This window comes from Dryobates pubescens, chromosome 2 (genome assembly GCF_014839835.1).
Source record: "Dryobates pubescens isolate bDryPub1 chromosome 2, bDryPub1.pri, whole genome shotgun sequence".
Lineage (NCBI taxonomy): Eukaryota > Metazoa > Chordata > Aves > Piciformes > Picidae > Dryobates > Dryobates pubescens.
Genome location: NC_071613.1, coordinates 44,957,713 through 44,972,500, shown reverse-complemented (window position 1 = coordinate 44,972,500; position 14,788 = coordinate 44,957,713). Strand labels below are relative to the sequence as shown.

Sequence of the window (14,788 nt, the reverse complement as noted above, 5' to 3'; positions counted from 1 at the left end):
TGAACCTCATAAGCACTTCTGTTCATTTCAGAGGATGTAAGAGAAAAAGTTTGGGGTTGGAAAGATTGAACAAAAGTGCAAATCTCCCTGCAGGATAAAGAAAACCTAGGATAATATGGACTTGTATTTGGAATTTGGAAAAAGCATAACAGCTTTAGAATTTATAACCCTTGATTTTGAGATTTTAACCCCAAATGGCATTAACTGCATAGAGTTTACAAAGACTATTCAGAGTTCCAAATACAAGGTCTATTCAATATATAGCTTATGCATTTTATTAACGTGCAGAGAGTTTACTGATGCAGAGCAAAAGTGAAGCTGCTTAATTTAAGCATCTATGACATTCAGTTCCAGTTTTAGTTATGTACATGGCATGAATACTTGTGTGGTTTTATAGGAAATACTCAGCAGGTAGAAATTCTGGTAAACTTTTCAAGACTTCCAAAGAAATGGCTGTACATCTTTGCAAAGGATATCTACAGCTGCAGTTCTGTCTGAGCTGGGGCACTACAGCTATGACACTAACAGGACCACAAATTTGTGTGCTGACTAAAATTTGCCTGTCTCTTTTCTTTGCTGCTTAATGTCTATTTTGCATGTGACAGCTCTGTCTTTCCCTCTTCACCTCATTTTTCACTTGGTGGAAAGCAGTGACATAAATAACCCTGGGGATATTAGAATGCTTCATAAATGTGATTAGAGCATTCAGCCTCTTCATTTAAAGCAAGAACCATATTGCTACCAACATCTGCTTTAGGCTGTAATGGGCCCCTTAAACAAACTACACCATCCTGAATGAGCAGAGCCTTGTAACATCTGTTGATTGTGTTTGCATACCTGGCAGCTAGAAACATGGCATCCTCATACTTACTGTCAGTTATGCTGTTGTGCTGGTATTCAGATGCATTCCTTTGGGAGAGAAAAGTTATTCACCTGGACCTTAAGTTCTCAGTGGTGAGCCTATAGCATATAAAATGTATCTGTGTGAGGTGGGCTCTCAACATAGGGGTGCACAGGTCATCTGAGCCAGAAAACTCATCACTGTTAGGTGGAGTCCATAAGTGGTAATAATGTAAAGATCACCTATCCACCAATGCAAAGAGGTCTGTATCTGTAATGTTTCCACCACATGTTTCCAACTTGAAACCCACCACAGCTCAATTCATTTTTGCACTCTTTTCTATATTAAATATCACTTTCTCAAGAACAATAGAGTACTTGCAGCTAAATGCGCACTTGTGAAAATGTAACCACTGAAAATAGTGCCACATTCTTGTGGAGAAAGGACTGATCAATAATCACTGCATTAACTGATGATTCCAACAAGAAACTGAGAGATACTGAAAGGTGCCTTAGGATTTTAGGGTATTTCTAGCACAGATAGGGCTGTGTGTGAAATCTTTACCAAGGCAACATCCTCTAGATGAATCATCAGAAAATCTTCACAATGTTACCTGTTGAACGTCCTGCTGGAAAACACAGAGCTGCAGCCTTTGATGTAGTCGGACCTTTCTGTGCTGCCAGATGCTCTCTAAGCGCCGCTGGTGATGTAGGACCTCGTGGACCACATCCAGCACCTGGTGAACAGCTTTGGAGTAGTTTGCAGTGGCAGTGAGAGATTCAGAATTCCCAGGACTCAAGGGACGTTGTAGGACATCCAGTAAGGCTTTTCCATCCTGGCTTACCTGAGTGAAGAAATAGATTTACTTTACTGCACTGATACTTGAACATCCAGTAGCTGATAGAGTACAATCAAGCAGATTCTTTCCAATGCTCTGTGTTTTCCTTATTTCAGTTAGAAAAGGGAAAAAAAAAAAATAAGAAGAAAAGGAAGAAAGGCCTTGTAACATCCATTTTTGACTTAATTCTTACATATTCAGCACTTGCCTTCACTTCCTAGTGGGCCTGCTGTGTCACCCAGCAGGAGCACAGATACTGCACTGCTGGGACCACATACATAGAGAGACCCCAAGAATATATTCCATTCTGACACTTGGGCACTGAAATTCTTGACATATACCAGTTGATGACAGGTGGCATTTGCAATATCAGGCCTATTTTTGTGAGGAGGTGGCAATTTAAGAAAACCACAGATGGCAGAGTCATTCGTATTCTGTATGATAAGGGAGAGTCCTTTCTTTATAGGATTACTCAGGATGTATATACAAGGAGAAGTATGGCATTCAGATTCTGTGTTTCATTCAGTGAAAGTGAAAAAAATAAACCAGCATATGATAGTGATTGTTTTCTTCCTGAGGAGCAGCTCAGAGGGACCCATAGTCTCCATTTTCAATGGGCTACAAAGCTTGCTGGCAAATGCAAAGCCCTCTGCACATGTGTAACCATTTTGGAACATATTAAAATACATTGGCAGATGCAAAGGCATTTGGACATTATGAAAAGAAAAAAAAAAGAATACCAGATTTTTTAATGCCAGATTTCTTTTTCTTGGAACATTCCTGAAGAATTTTCATATTGCAGGGGCAAAATGAAAAATAAAACCATAAAAACCCCTTAAACATATTAAGAAATATGTGCATGCACTGATCCTCTCACAATGACTTTTAAATTTATTTTTCACTTGTAGACTGCAAAGTGAAACTAATTTGCTCAACAGACATGGTAAATGAGGACACCATCAGAATCCCAAATCCCTCTCCTCTTCCCAGCCCACTGTGACTAGCAGGAGCAGGGAGGTCATTCTCCCCCTGTGCACCACACTGGTTAGGCCACACCTTGAGTCCTGTGTTCAGTTTTGGGCCCCTCAGTTTAGGAAGGATGTTGACTTGCTGGAGCATGTCCAGAGAAGGGCAACAAGGCTGGTGATGAGTTTGGAGCACAAGCCTGATGGGGAGAGGCTGAGGGAGCTGGGGTTGCTTAGCCTGGAGAAGAGGAGGCTCAGGGGAGACCTTATTGCTCTCTACAACTACCTGAAGGGAGGTTGTAGACAGGCGGGGGCTGGTCTCTTCTCCCAGGCAACCAGCACCAAAACAAGAGGACACAGTCTCAAGCTGTGCCAGGGGAGGTTTAGGCTGGAGGTTAGGAAGAAATTCTTCATAGAGAGAGTGATTGGCCATTGGAATGGGCTGCCTGGGGAGGTGGTGGAGTCGCCATCACTGGAGGTGTTTAGGAGGAGGCTTGATAGGGTGCTTGGTTTCATGGTTTAGTTGATTAGGTGGTGTTGGATGATGGGTTGGACATGATGATCTTGAAGGTCTCTTCCTGGTCTATTCTATTCTATTCTATTCTATTCTATTCTATTCTATTCTATTCTACTCTATTCTACTCTACTCTACTCTACTCTATTCTATTCTATTCTATTCTCTTTTCCCACTGAAACAAATTGCAGGGAAAATGAGATTTTTCTGAAAAGTGTTTTTATTTCTACACAATCACAATCACCAATCTTGCCAGAGAATGGCATAATGAAAGTTTTCCATCCCATTTCAATTTTGAACATTATCAGCCAATGTTAGAACACATCTCAAGGCTTTCCAGGTCTGATTTATTTCTGTATTATATGCTGCTTGCTCAAATGTAGCAAATATCCTTTAATACCCAAACCTGTATCTTTTGGCACAACATGCTACACCCCAGTCTGTTGCAGCAGTGTGTATCTGGTGCATTTTCAGAGAAATCAAGGGAGGCTTTGAGATGCATATTGGCAAAAGGGGGAGTCAAGTCTCATCATATTTATGGCTATTAGGTGGCTTAGGCAGATCCTTGGAGATTTTTGAAATATTCAGGGCAATTTGGAAGTAGATTAGGACATAACTGGAGAGTCCATAGGGAGTAGCTGTCCATACTCAAGTTCAGTTGCTGCTGAAGACCAGCTGGAAGAGTTTGCACATGCTGAAGCCTTCTGGGGTCACAGAGGGAATGACTGTACTTCCCAACAGCAGTAGATAGTGGTGATATGATGGAAGATTTTAGGAAGAAACACTGAGGCACAGGTGTTACCTTGGCAACATTATGGAGGTGGCAATAGCTGCTAGACAGAAAGAAGAAACTTCTAGACAACGAAGGAGACAAAGCTTATTACACCCTGTATCATATGTGGGAAGGTGATCAGCAACAACTTAATCACTGGAAACAGGAAATGAGGGCTATACACACACTTGTGAGCAGCTTATTAACCAGAAACTCATCCTTTCTGCTGGCTAACCTCACTGAATTCACTGTGCGGATTCACTGTTCCTCTTCCTGGTCTTTGGTCTTACAGTTGGTCTGAATCTGTCCCTGGCTGGGGTTACAATGCTTTTATTATAGTCCTTAGATTGATAGGAAGCATGGCAGAATCAGCATTAACATTAAAGTTTCAAAAGTTTACCAGTAAGAGCTATGTCATTGCAAATACGATGTGACAAACATATTTCATTGAGGACAATTTTCCTGGACACTTTGTGCCACAAACCAGACCTCTTCAAACCTATTTCATCTAGAAAAGCTAAACTCCTAAATGCAGTCAAATATCTGCTATCACTTAACAGATACTCAAATATTTTTTTCCCTGGGAAACACATACCTCTGTGTAGGCCTGTGTTACTTGTTCATACAGGGTCTGATGATGATGGATGGCCAGTTCCAGGTCTTGCATTTCTGAGGGGAGGCCTCCTTCGCTGCACATTTTGCACCAGGCATCCACACCTGAAAGAAACTGAAATAATTCCAGAAACAATGAACAAGAGTGACACAGAACATCTCATCACCATTAGAAAACTATGTAGAATGCAACAGATAACTGCAGAAAACATAACAGTTATAAAAGAGTCCTGCTGGGCATTCTGGAGCAACACATTCAGGTCACCCCTCAGTAACTGAAGAACACTTAGATCTAAATGAATGTTTTCTGTTTCTTTTGGATTAAAAACAAATGGTCCTTTAACCAGGCTCATGAAAAACCCATGCTAAGTGTCTTTGCATGCCAAGCAGAGAGGCTACCATATTGCATTCCAAAAAGGGAGGCTGCAATATGTTTAGAAAGAAACGTTGTCATGAGGCACAAAAGGACACAGTCACAGCTCCAGCAGTATTCAGCATTGCCCTCCATATCAATCTTCCCTCAGTGGCTTACCCATCATTGAAACTGCTAATTTGGGCAATAGAAAACTCCCATTAAAGCCAACACTGACATTCATTTCACTGAAAGCAACCCAGGGCCAGCTCAGTGGGATGGATTGCTGCTAGAATAGCAAGGCCTTAAACCTCTGGGTCACGCATTTGATTCTGGCTAGGGTTAGCAGTTATCAGATACCATTACCATCTGACAGCTGCTAAGCAGCCAATGCAAAATGAGCTGCTGGTCTCTGCCCAGTTCATGGTGAGCAGACATCCACAGAACGGGGGAAAAAAATCATTGCCACTGCAACTGATATGGTTTAGCACCATGGTGGGAAGCCTTAACGGACAGCCAGAAACTGAATGGCTTCGGGGAGCAAAAGAATGGGAAAAAAATATTTTTTCCACTCCTAAAGGCCTCCTGAGCAGCGCTGATACACTTTGGCAGAACAAACTGGGAAGCTCTCCTGGGTGCTGCCTGTTCTGCAAAAGAAAAGAGAAATGTAGTCTTTAAGTTTTCCATCTTGCTTTCCCTTTAGGCAGGGTTTACTTCAATGACACAGCTCACATGTTCATATTTTGCCCATACTGAATGCCTAATTCCACCTCATTACTTTTCACTGGTATTTTCTCTTCTTCCATCTTTCTGTTAAACCACCCTGCCATACTTGGGAACTATTTGTGAGAAAGAACAGCTAATTATACAACAGATGCAGTGCCCTGTAGGGTGAATGGAAGGCCAAAAAGCCACCCCAGGATCACAGCTGTATCCACATCTGAAGTTTTCACCTGTGGCTTGTTAGTAAAGAACTCACTCACAGCAGGAAGGGTTGGGAGATCCAAAGCAAAGAATTTCAGTTCAGCTTTGGCTCTGACATCAGCATCCTCTTTTATTAACAGTGGAAAGCTATTCACCATGCTGCTATGTAATCAAGGCTATGAACTATTTGCATTGTAAACACTTTCCAGTGAACAAAGATTCAGTGACAAAGATGAATTCCTAAATGTTCATGTCTACAAAGCGCAACTCTGCCAGTGAAAACTCTGCACTCTAGAAGATTGGAGACAAGGACATCAGATTCTCTTGTGTGGGTTTGACTCCCAATCTGTTGAAGATGAAATCCCCAAACACCCTTGAATATTCTTTTGCCAAGGTAGTGGAATTCACATAATTTCCTATGCTGTTTTAAGAGCACGAAGTTGAGATCAGTCCCTTTTGGGGCTGTTACACAGACCTCTTGGTTGAAACAGTGACCAAAAGATCTTTGTATCTTATAAACCAGTGCTCCTGGAATCAAATGGTTATGGCTCTTATCAAAACTGATGAATTCTATCAATTGTAGTACAAGCTCTTACAGTTACATTACTCATATATTGCTGTGGCTCCAGATTGTGATTTGCACAATAGGTGGGAGAAGTCTCAAGAAGATCCAACATAACCACATTCCCACCTTATGGGCTCTCATCTATCTTTCTTTTGTATGTCTGTTCTTTACAGACAATGTCATATCACCTTGAGGTGCTGGTTGATGGTAGACTGAACATGAGCCTGCAGTGTGCCCAGGCAGCTAAGAGGGCCAATGGCATCCTGGCCTGCATCAGGAACAGTGTGGCCAGCAGGAGCAGGGAGGTCATTCTGCCCCTGTACACTGCACTGGTTAGGCCACACCTCGAGTACTGTGTCCAGTTCTGGGCCCCTCAGTTTAGGAAGGATGTTGACTTGCTGGAACGAGTCCAGAGAAGAGCAACAAGGTTGGTGAGGGGTTTGGAGCATAAGCACTATGAGGAGAGACTGAGGGAGCTGGGGTTGCTTAGCCTGGAGAAGAGGAGACTCAGGGGTGACCTTATTGCTCTCTACAACTACCTGAAGGGAGGTTGTAGACAGACGGATGTTGGCCTCTTCTCCCAGGCGGCCAGTACCAGGACAAGAGGACACAGTCTCAGGCTGCGCCAGGGGAGGTTCAGGCTGGATGTTAGGAAAAAGTTCTATACAGAAAGAGTGATTGCCCATTGGAATGGGCTGCCTGGGGAGGTGGTGGAGTCGCCATCACTGGAGGTTTTCAGGAGGAGACTTGATGGGGTGCTTGGTGCCGTGGGTTAGATGTTTGGGTGGTGTTGGATTGGTTGATGGGTTGGATGCTATGATCTTGAAGGTCTCTTCCAACCTGGTTTATTCTATGTATGTATGTATGTATTCTATATGTATCAACAACTACGTCAGTAACTTCTACCACTAGCAGGAGCAGTTATCATCGTGTGTTTCCAGTAATGCAGCCTGTCAGTGGTTTACTCTGACACCAAAACAGTGCATAGTGGTCTTTGTTGTGTGTTGGTAAATTCATGTGGGGAGAGCAAAGGTTGCTTTTAAGGATTTTTGCAAAGTGTTAGTTCATACCACTGGGCTACTGATTTTGAACGAAAAAAAGCAGCTAGCTATGTTGATTGCTAATACATACTAAGGCAGACACAAAAACCTTTATTAAATTAGAATAGAAGAATAGAATAAACCAGGTTGGAAGACACTCTCAAGGTCATCATGTCCAACCTATCATCCAACACCACCTAATCAACTAAACCATGCAACCAAGCACCCTGTCAAGTCTCCTCCTGAACACCTCCAGTGATGGTGACTCCACCACCTCCTCAGGCATCCCATTCCAATGGGCAATCACTCTCTCTGTGTAGAACTTCCTCCTACCCTCCAGCCTAAACCTCCCCTGGTACAGCCTGAGACTGTGTCCTCTTGTTCTGGTGCTGGTTGCCTGGGAGAAGAGACCAACCTCTGCCTGTCTACAACATTCCCTTTGTTGTTTGCCTTTTAAGTACAAAATTAGGCTCAGCAAGAAAGTTACAGAGAAAATTTTGAGTGCAAGTTGCTTGTAGAAGCAAAGCTATCAGTTTAAGCTGATAGCCTCCTTTTTGACAGATTTGTATGAATTGGACAAATCAAACTTGAAATGAAGTCTTCAACAGAGTGAAAGCCACATTAAAACAGTGATGTAGAGTCAAAACAAGACCCTAAAACCCTCCACAAGTCAGTAAGCTTGATTTTTAGAGTTCCAGCCACTGAAAACCGAAGCCCTTCAATCATTAAGGGCTATGTAGAACCTCAGACATCACACTAACCTAGGAGGGGCTTCTGTGAAACACCATCCTGCATTTCTTCTCACGTTCTAATTACACACACCACCAAGATGCTAGTTCCAACTAATGTAACCCTTCATGCTAGAAATATGTTCATATCACAAAAATCACCCTTTGACTGAGTTGAAAGAAGATGCATTGAAAACTGTAAATTGCTAACTGTGAGGCTGGAACAGGAGCTGTTACTGTCCACGAAAAGTCAGTATCATTTAAATTAACTGCTTACATTTCTAGTTAGCCCACAGACTAAAATAGCTTCCCTTTGGAACATAAAAGCTACTTAAATACAATTTGAAATGACAGGCTCCAATAATTGTCCATTTTTTTCAAGACTTCAAGAAAGATTAAGAAAAACTGACCCTAAAAAAAAAATAAATAAATTCTTAAGGTACCTTCATGCCTCTGATCTAATCCAAATGTAACTTTAAAGTAATGAGCCACACTTACTCCTGACTCACAACCTATTCACCTAAGCTGCAAAGTCTGTATTAGGTCAGTTAATAACACATTTTCAGACCACTTTTTACTACCTTTCCTCAGGGACTGCCATGCTGGTTGCTCCAAAACACAGTTCAGACATTTTTTAGTCTGTATTTCTCCACTTTTTTTTTTTTTTTTTGCACAATCCTTGCTTACAGAATGTTAGGCCTCTATGTGGAAGCTGTGGCATAACCAGGGTGGTTGCCCTAGGCCCCAGAGAGATTACAGTCAAACTCATGCATGCTTTTGTTGTCCAGAATATCTGTGGGGAAAGATGGGAAGAACGACATGAAACTGTTTTCCTCAGTAACCTACAACATCTCTTGATGTACTGAATTGTGTATTGTTGTTTCTGGAATTTCCCTATCTTGGTTTTATCCCTTCATCTCACAGATATCAACTGGCTTTTCCTATCCTGCCTTTCCTCAAATTCTTCTTCTCCTTTTTAATTTTCCTCTCTTTTTTTAATTTCCTTTCCTCAAATAGGGGAGTTTAAGATGTGCTTAGGGAGATCCGGGCAGTGATGAAAACAATAGTACTCTTCCTGGTAGGGAGTAAGGTAACATGAAACAAATGGTCAAGAATCAGTCTTCATAGCTTCATCATAAATGTTTACTGTGTGCACCTAACACCTACTGCCTTAGACAGTGATTCTGTTTGTGCGTTTCTGAGGGTAGGCTCTGACCCAGAATTAATTGGTTGAGATCTCTTGACTGATTGAAGACATTTATTGTTTGTTCTGACAAAGTCTGTACAGCATCTTATGAATACTTTAGCACACTTTCAGAGATTACATCCAAGAAAGGGAGGACACTTGGTATGTCTGATTCCCCCATCTGACAGTTAGTGGGTCAGAATCTCATCTGGTATAAATCAGCACAGCTCTTTTGAAATCACAGTGAGATAAGGCACGCTCTCCGATGTTCTCTTGCAGCTTTGAAACAGCCTCAGACATACCTAGAGATACAGAAGCAGATTCTCTTTTGCACTAGAGTATCTATATCACTAGAGTATATCTCCATGCTAGCATGAGAAAGAAAAGGGGTGGGCATGTGAGGAAACAGAAAGGTGAAAAAAAGAGAAACAACAAACAAGACCAAAACCAAACCCCCCAAACAAACAAACAAGCAAACAAAAAACCACCAAACCTGAACATGAAAAACTCAAGAGATTTGGAGCAGGTGAAATTAAGAGACATTTGAGAAACACTTCCACTGAACATCCCGAGCTGTACCTTGACCTGCTTGTAATGGTATTTTGGAGTTTAGTTTATTGGTTTTGATCGAAAACATGCTGAAGAAAGCCTGACTGGAGGCTAAGTTGGCAAGACTTGTCTTTTCTTTCTTTCTTTCTTTCCTTCCTTTTCTTTGCTAATTGATTGATGATGGTCTAATATGTAGAAATTATGTTTAAAAAAAATAAGGAAGACTCATGTCTGCACACAAACACACACAAAACCAAAAAGGAAAAAAAAAAAAGAATAAGCAAGAAAGCAAAGAAAAAAAAAGCAGCTTTGATCCAGGAACTCATTTAGCTGAGTTCCATTCAACATGCCACATGTATCTGCAATAAGTGCCAGGAAAGCAATGTGATTCTTAGGCACGTGAAGACAGATGTGAGGTTCAATTCCCAGCAGGGTTGACTCAGCCTTTCATCCTTCCAAGCCAGAAAAATTGTATTCTGTGCTGTTTTCTGTGTGGGGTCTTTAGGAAGAGACCTTGAAAAACAACCAGCTTCCTGCTCAGCTTGCATGTTACAGAGATCCTAGAGTTTTTCATAAATCTCTGTCCCAAGCCAACAACTTCCTTGCAGGCTGGGGTGTGTCAAAGGCTGAAAGATTATGGTCTTAATAGACTTGCTTCCTGTTGGCATCACAAAACTTCAATCAATAGGAAGGAATGAACAAAGAAACTGCAGCATTTTATTGCAGTGCAGAAGGAAAGACAACCTGCAGATCAAATCAGTATGAGGGAAGCAGGGGTGCACTGTGGGAGAAATGGCTAGATCCACAAGAAGACTGCCTTTAGTAACAGAAAAAGGGGATTGAAAAGAGATTTGATCTGTGACAGATGAAATAGTGGGTTTATCTACCCCTTTGCCTCAGAGATATAAGCCTTATTTATTGCAAAATAATGAAGCTCTGATTTGAGTTAAAAAAAAAACTACCCTGGATGATGCCAAACAATACAGTCACATTTGGAATGAATGATAGAAAAAAGACTGAGTTATAGACCAAATCCCAAAGGCCTCACCTTTTATAGTATAGAGAGGTCAGATGATGAAATTATTTGCATTCAAGCCATTGGTTTAATCCTAGTAGAGTTACTAAAGCAAGGCTGAAATTATAGTCCTTGGTTAACGGACACATTGACTTCCACATTTCTTTTTTTTGCAGCTGTCTGAGCTCCCAGCCTTCACACCAGCACTTATCTTCTACTGCATTGTCTCTTATTGCAAGTGAGGAGCAACTGCTGTTCACAATTAGCATATTCTCCTATCTCCTTAGTAATGAGAGCCTGGCTTCTGTCCGGCAGCACAAACTGCAGTCCTGCCAAGGCAAGACTGAGTTTTACAGACCCATCAATATGACCATAAAGGAAAAGGATCCAAACTTTTGAAAGTCACATTAGGGTAGCTGTTTTCCAAGTTAAGGCTGAGGCAAAATACCCACTTTGACAGTGTTTAAAAGGTAGGGGAAAAAAAAACCCAAAACTCTAGCTTGACAGGTAGTTCAATACAGCTTTCTGGTTTATTGCTTTTCATGCTGTACAATAGCTCAGCACCTCCTCAAAAATTGTGAACAAGACTGATGCTTCAGAGAAATAGGTGGCTGCTCACAAATAAAAAAGAAGCAAACTGACCCAAAACCCAATCACCAACCAAGCCAAACCAGAAAGAACAAATTCATTAATAAACCTTAAACATTCTCTTTGTGATCATAGACTGGATAATATTTTTCTATTTTTCTTTGTAAAGATGAGATGATTGAAACTATTTAATGTGAAGACTAGACTTAAACACTGTAGTGCCCATTGTACAGAGATGAACGTACTTGTGCTGGGCATGTTATTAGTGTATCAGTCCCATTACAGCCACTGAGTGTGCTTACATGAGTAAGTGCCCAGCAGGGTGAGTAATTGCTCTATGCTGTGGCCTATTGTCAATAGGAAACACAAAGTAAAGAAAAATCTGCTATAATTCTACAGTCAGAAACAAAGAGGAAAGAAAAAAATCTTTCTTCTTTGAGCTAAATTTTTCTATACATATATTCTAGTTTATGAGCACAGTTTCTGGCTTATCAGTCATACTTCTTCTTCAGACACTTGAAGTATGGGTCATTTTGTAAACATCAAGCACACCCACTTAATAGCTTTGATATTAACTACTTGGAAAAACAACCACACAACAATACTGGAGACAGCCCCACAGCAGTGCTTGTCGCTGGAAAATGAATGTAATCCACATGCAATCAAAGTTGAACTATCACCATTAAGTGGACCTGGTTAGGTGTAAAAAAGAGAAGGTTTCTTCACTGACATATTTCAAATCTTTTGTAGCTCTGAAATTACGGACCAATTCTGGTAGCTGTTACAGACACGAATCACAGTTTAGGGACATGGAAAACTTTCTTGCACGTTCCTAACAGTCTCTGAGGTCTTTACTTAGTGAGGTCTAACAAAGTTTGGGGCTATGGAGAGCACTGCAGGAGTAGGTGGTGGAATGAATTCCATAAGTTTCATCAGCCATAATGTGCTTTGGCTCCTAGAAACTGTCTGCTGGTATACGTCATATGTGCAAATATTCCTGTGCACATAGTACATACCACATATACATAAGGCTGCAGATATATACTGTTTTACTTACCAAAATAATCCTCAATTTATCCACAGCACTCGTGAAATATTAGGCAGTAGAAATAAGGCAGGTACTGCATCACTGCATGTCCCTTGTGATCAGATTATTTCTCACTAAAGCATAAATATGTTTCCTTATCCACTCAGGGAATATGTGACAACTGGGGGGAGGGAGGGCAAAATCTCACTATTTCTTTCTGAGACACTGATCCATCAAGAACAAGGCTCTTAACCTGGCCGCATGCAAGCCAAAAGCCATTATCAAAGCATCAGTGGATTGTTCTGACAGTCACAAAGGCAGCTCACCTGTTCAGCCTTCTGGTGAAAGACAGCAGACATGGCTAAGATGGTGCTGCGCTCATCCAGAGCTGCAGCAAAACTCTTCCATTCTTGATCCAGCTGGCTCGATATTTGTTTAATTTGCTGGGAAGCATAATGGCCTGCTTCGGAAAGCCGGGACGCTACAGACATGATCCGATTGATATTGACATAGGCGTTCTGAAAATTAAGAGGCACGCATAAATAAAGAGAAGGAAGAACTGTGACCACCCTCTGCTTTCATTACACATTCAAACACCATCAGTTGGAGTAGAGCTGAGCAGTTCAGGAGAGCAATCAACTACCCACTTAAATATGCATGAATAGCAGGCATACTACCTTCCACTCTACAAACACGTCCCTCAGGAATCTTTTTGCACTACTATGCCATTATCTAGCAGTGTTATCTCCCCCTTCCTCTTGGAATTTATTTATGTAAAACTAATTTGCCATACTTTAGCTATTTACTCTCCTGTTAGGATCTACTCATCACTTCTGTCTTATTCTTGGTATTTCTGGACGCTAAATCCACGTATTTGTAAGAGAATGTTTACTTTCTGTCCTTTGAGAATTCCCTGACAATCTCTTGTAGACATCAAGTGCCAACAAATGGAAAAGTCTTATAGAATTTAAAAGACTTCATAAGGATATTCTATAGACATATAAGAGTTTCCATAGAAATGTCTATTAAATTATATTCCTCAGTTAAAATGTTATCTTTTCTGCAGGTTACTTTAAGCTATTCTCCAGCAGAGACATCATTTAAATGCAGTCTGAATTTAGGAGGATTTTAAAAGCCTACTAAAAGGGTAATTTTTTATTTTTTCATAAGAATTTTCCATTGTGGTTTTCATTGAAGCAGTGGAAGGATAGCTCTTTCTCAGCTGAATTGTGGAGAGCAACGTAATTGCATTTCAACACCCCCCTTCTACATAGGAACATAAACCTAAAAATAAATAGCCACCATGACAGTGTCTTGCAAAGATGCCCCCATTGAAAGAGAAATGACAGCTGTCTTGCAGATTTCTGGGATGTCATTTGGTGTAAGCACTTCTCCTTTTTCTTTCCTCTGGAACATCTCAGAATTTGAGACATTTTGTTAATGTTGATTCACTGCTTTCTTGTCTCGTGGAAGTATTTCTAAAGGCCTTTAGGAATTTCAGAGAGTAGAATCTGCAAGACCCTTATGCACAAGGACAGACACAGTCCTGATGATTTTAGCAGTATTACTCATGGGCAAATAATAAATCAGAAGTGGAAGTGTTTGTTCAAGCAGGATCTGACCATAGTGAATGGGAGCACAATGTGGAAAGGTACTTGCCAATCCAAACATGAAACAAGTGAGCGCTGCCAAAGCAGGCACAGGTTCAAACTAAGCTGCGAAGCAGGGCAAAGCATGTCTGCAAAGTGTGTGGGATACAACTGTGAAGTACTCTCATCATGCCTGTAGGTGCTACAGGAAAGAAGGATGTGGGCCACAGCCCTTAGAGCCACTCTGCTCTCCCTGGTAGACCCATGGCTGTGACATCTGTCACATAAATAACAAACATGTAAAGCAATACCCAGCCTCCAGTTTATAGTTTATTGGGTTTTTTCCACTATCACACATCCTTTTCTTACAAAACTATATTTGGCTCAAAATGATCAGATTAATTTTAAAGAAATAATTTGTTGTTTGGTTTTTGGGTTTGTTTTGTTTGTTTGTTTTTCAGTACAGTTAGAGAAACCAATCAAAATTGCTCTGAAGTTTAAAGCATGCTAAAAAGGATGCTGTGACTTGGAATTTTGACCACCAGTTGCAGTTAAACACTTCTTTGTGTCTTCCAGGCTAGAAACTGGAATTTAGACTAATTATTTAAGTCTTTCAACCAAAAACATCTTCATTAGAGAGCCTCAGCCAAAATAATTTTGCAACATATCAGCTCAGCTTTTTC

The 14,788-nt window shown here is 40.9% G+C and overlaps 1 protein-coding gene across 11 annotated transcripts in view; it reads right to left on the bottom strand.

Moving 5' to 3' along the window:
* The window catches only part of KALRN (kalirin RhoGEF kinase), a 548,250-nt gene that overhangs the window by 279,543 nt on the left and 253,919 nt on the right, over window positions 1–14,788 (bottom strand). For all 11 annotated transcript variants that reach the window (XM_054176436.1, XM_054176489.1, XM_054176457.1 and 8 more), the window contains 3 exons: window positions 12,843–13,034; window positions 4,526–4,657; window positions 1,455–1,685 (listed from right to left, as the gene is read on the bottom strand). In XM_054176436.1, the coding sequence (XP_054032411.1) occupies window positions 1,455–1,685; window positions 4,526–4,657; window positions 12,843–13,034 (555 nt within the window). The remainder of the gene's footprint in view (window positions 1–1,454; window positions 1,686–4,525; window positions 4,658–12,842; window positions 13,035–14,788) is intronic.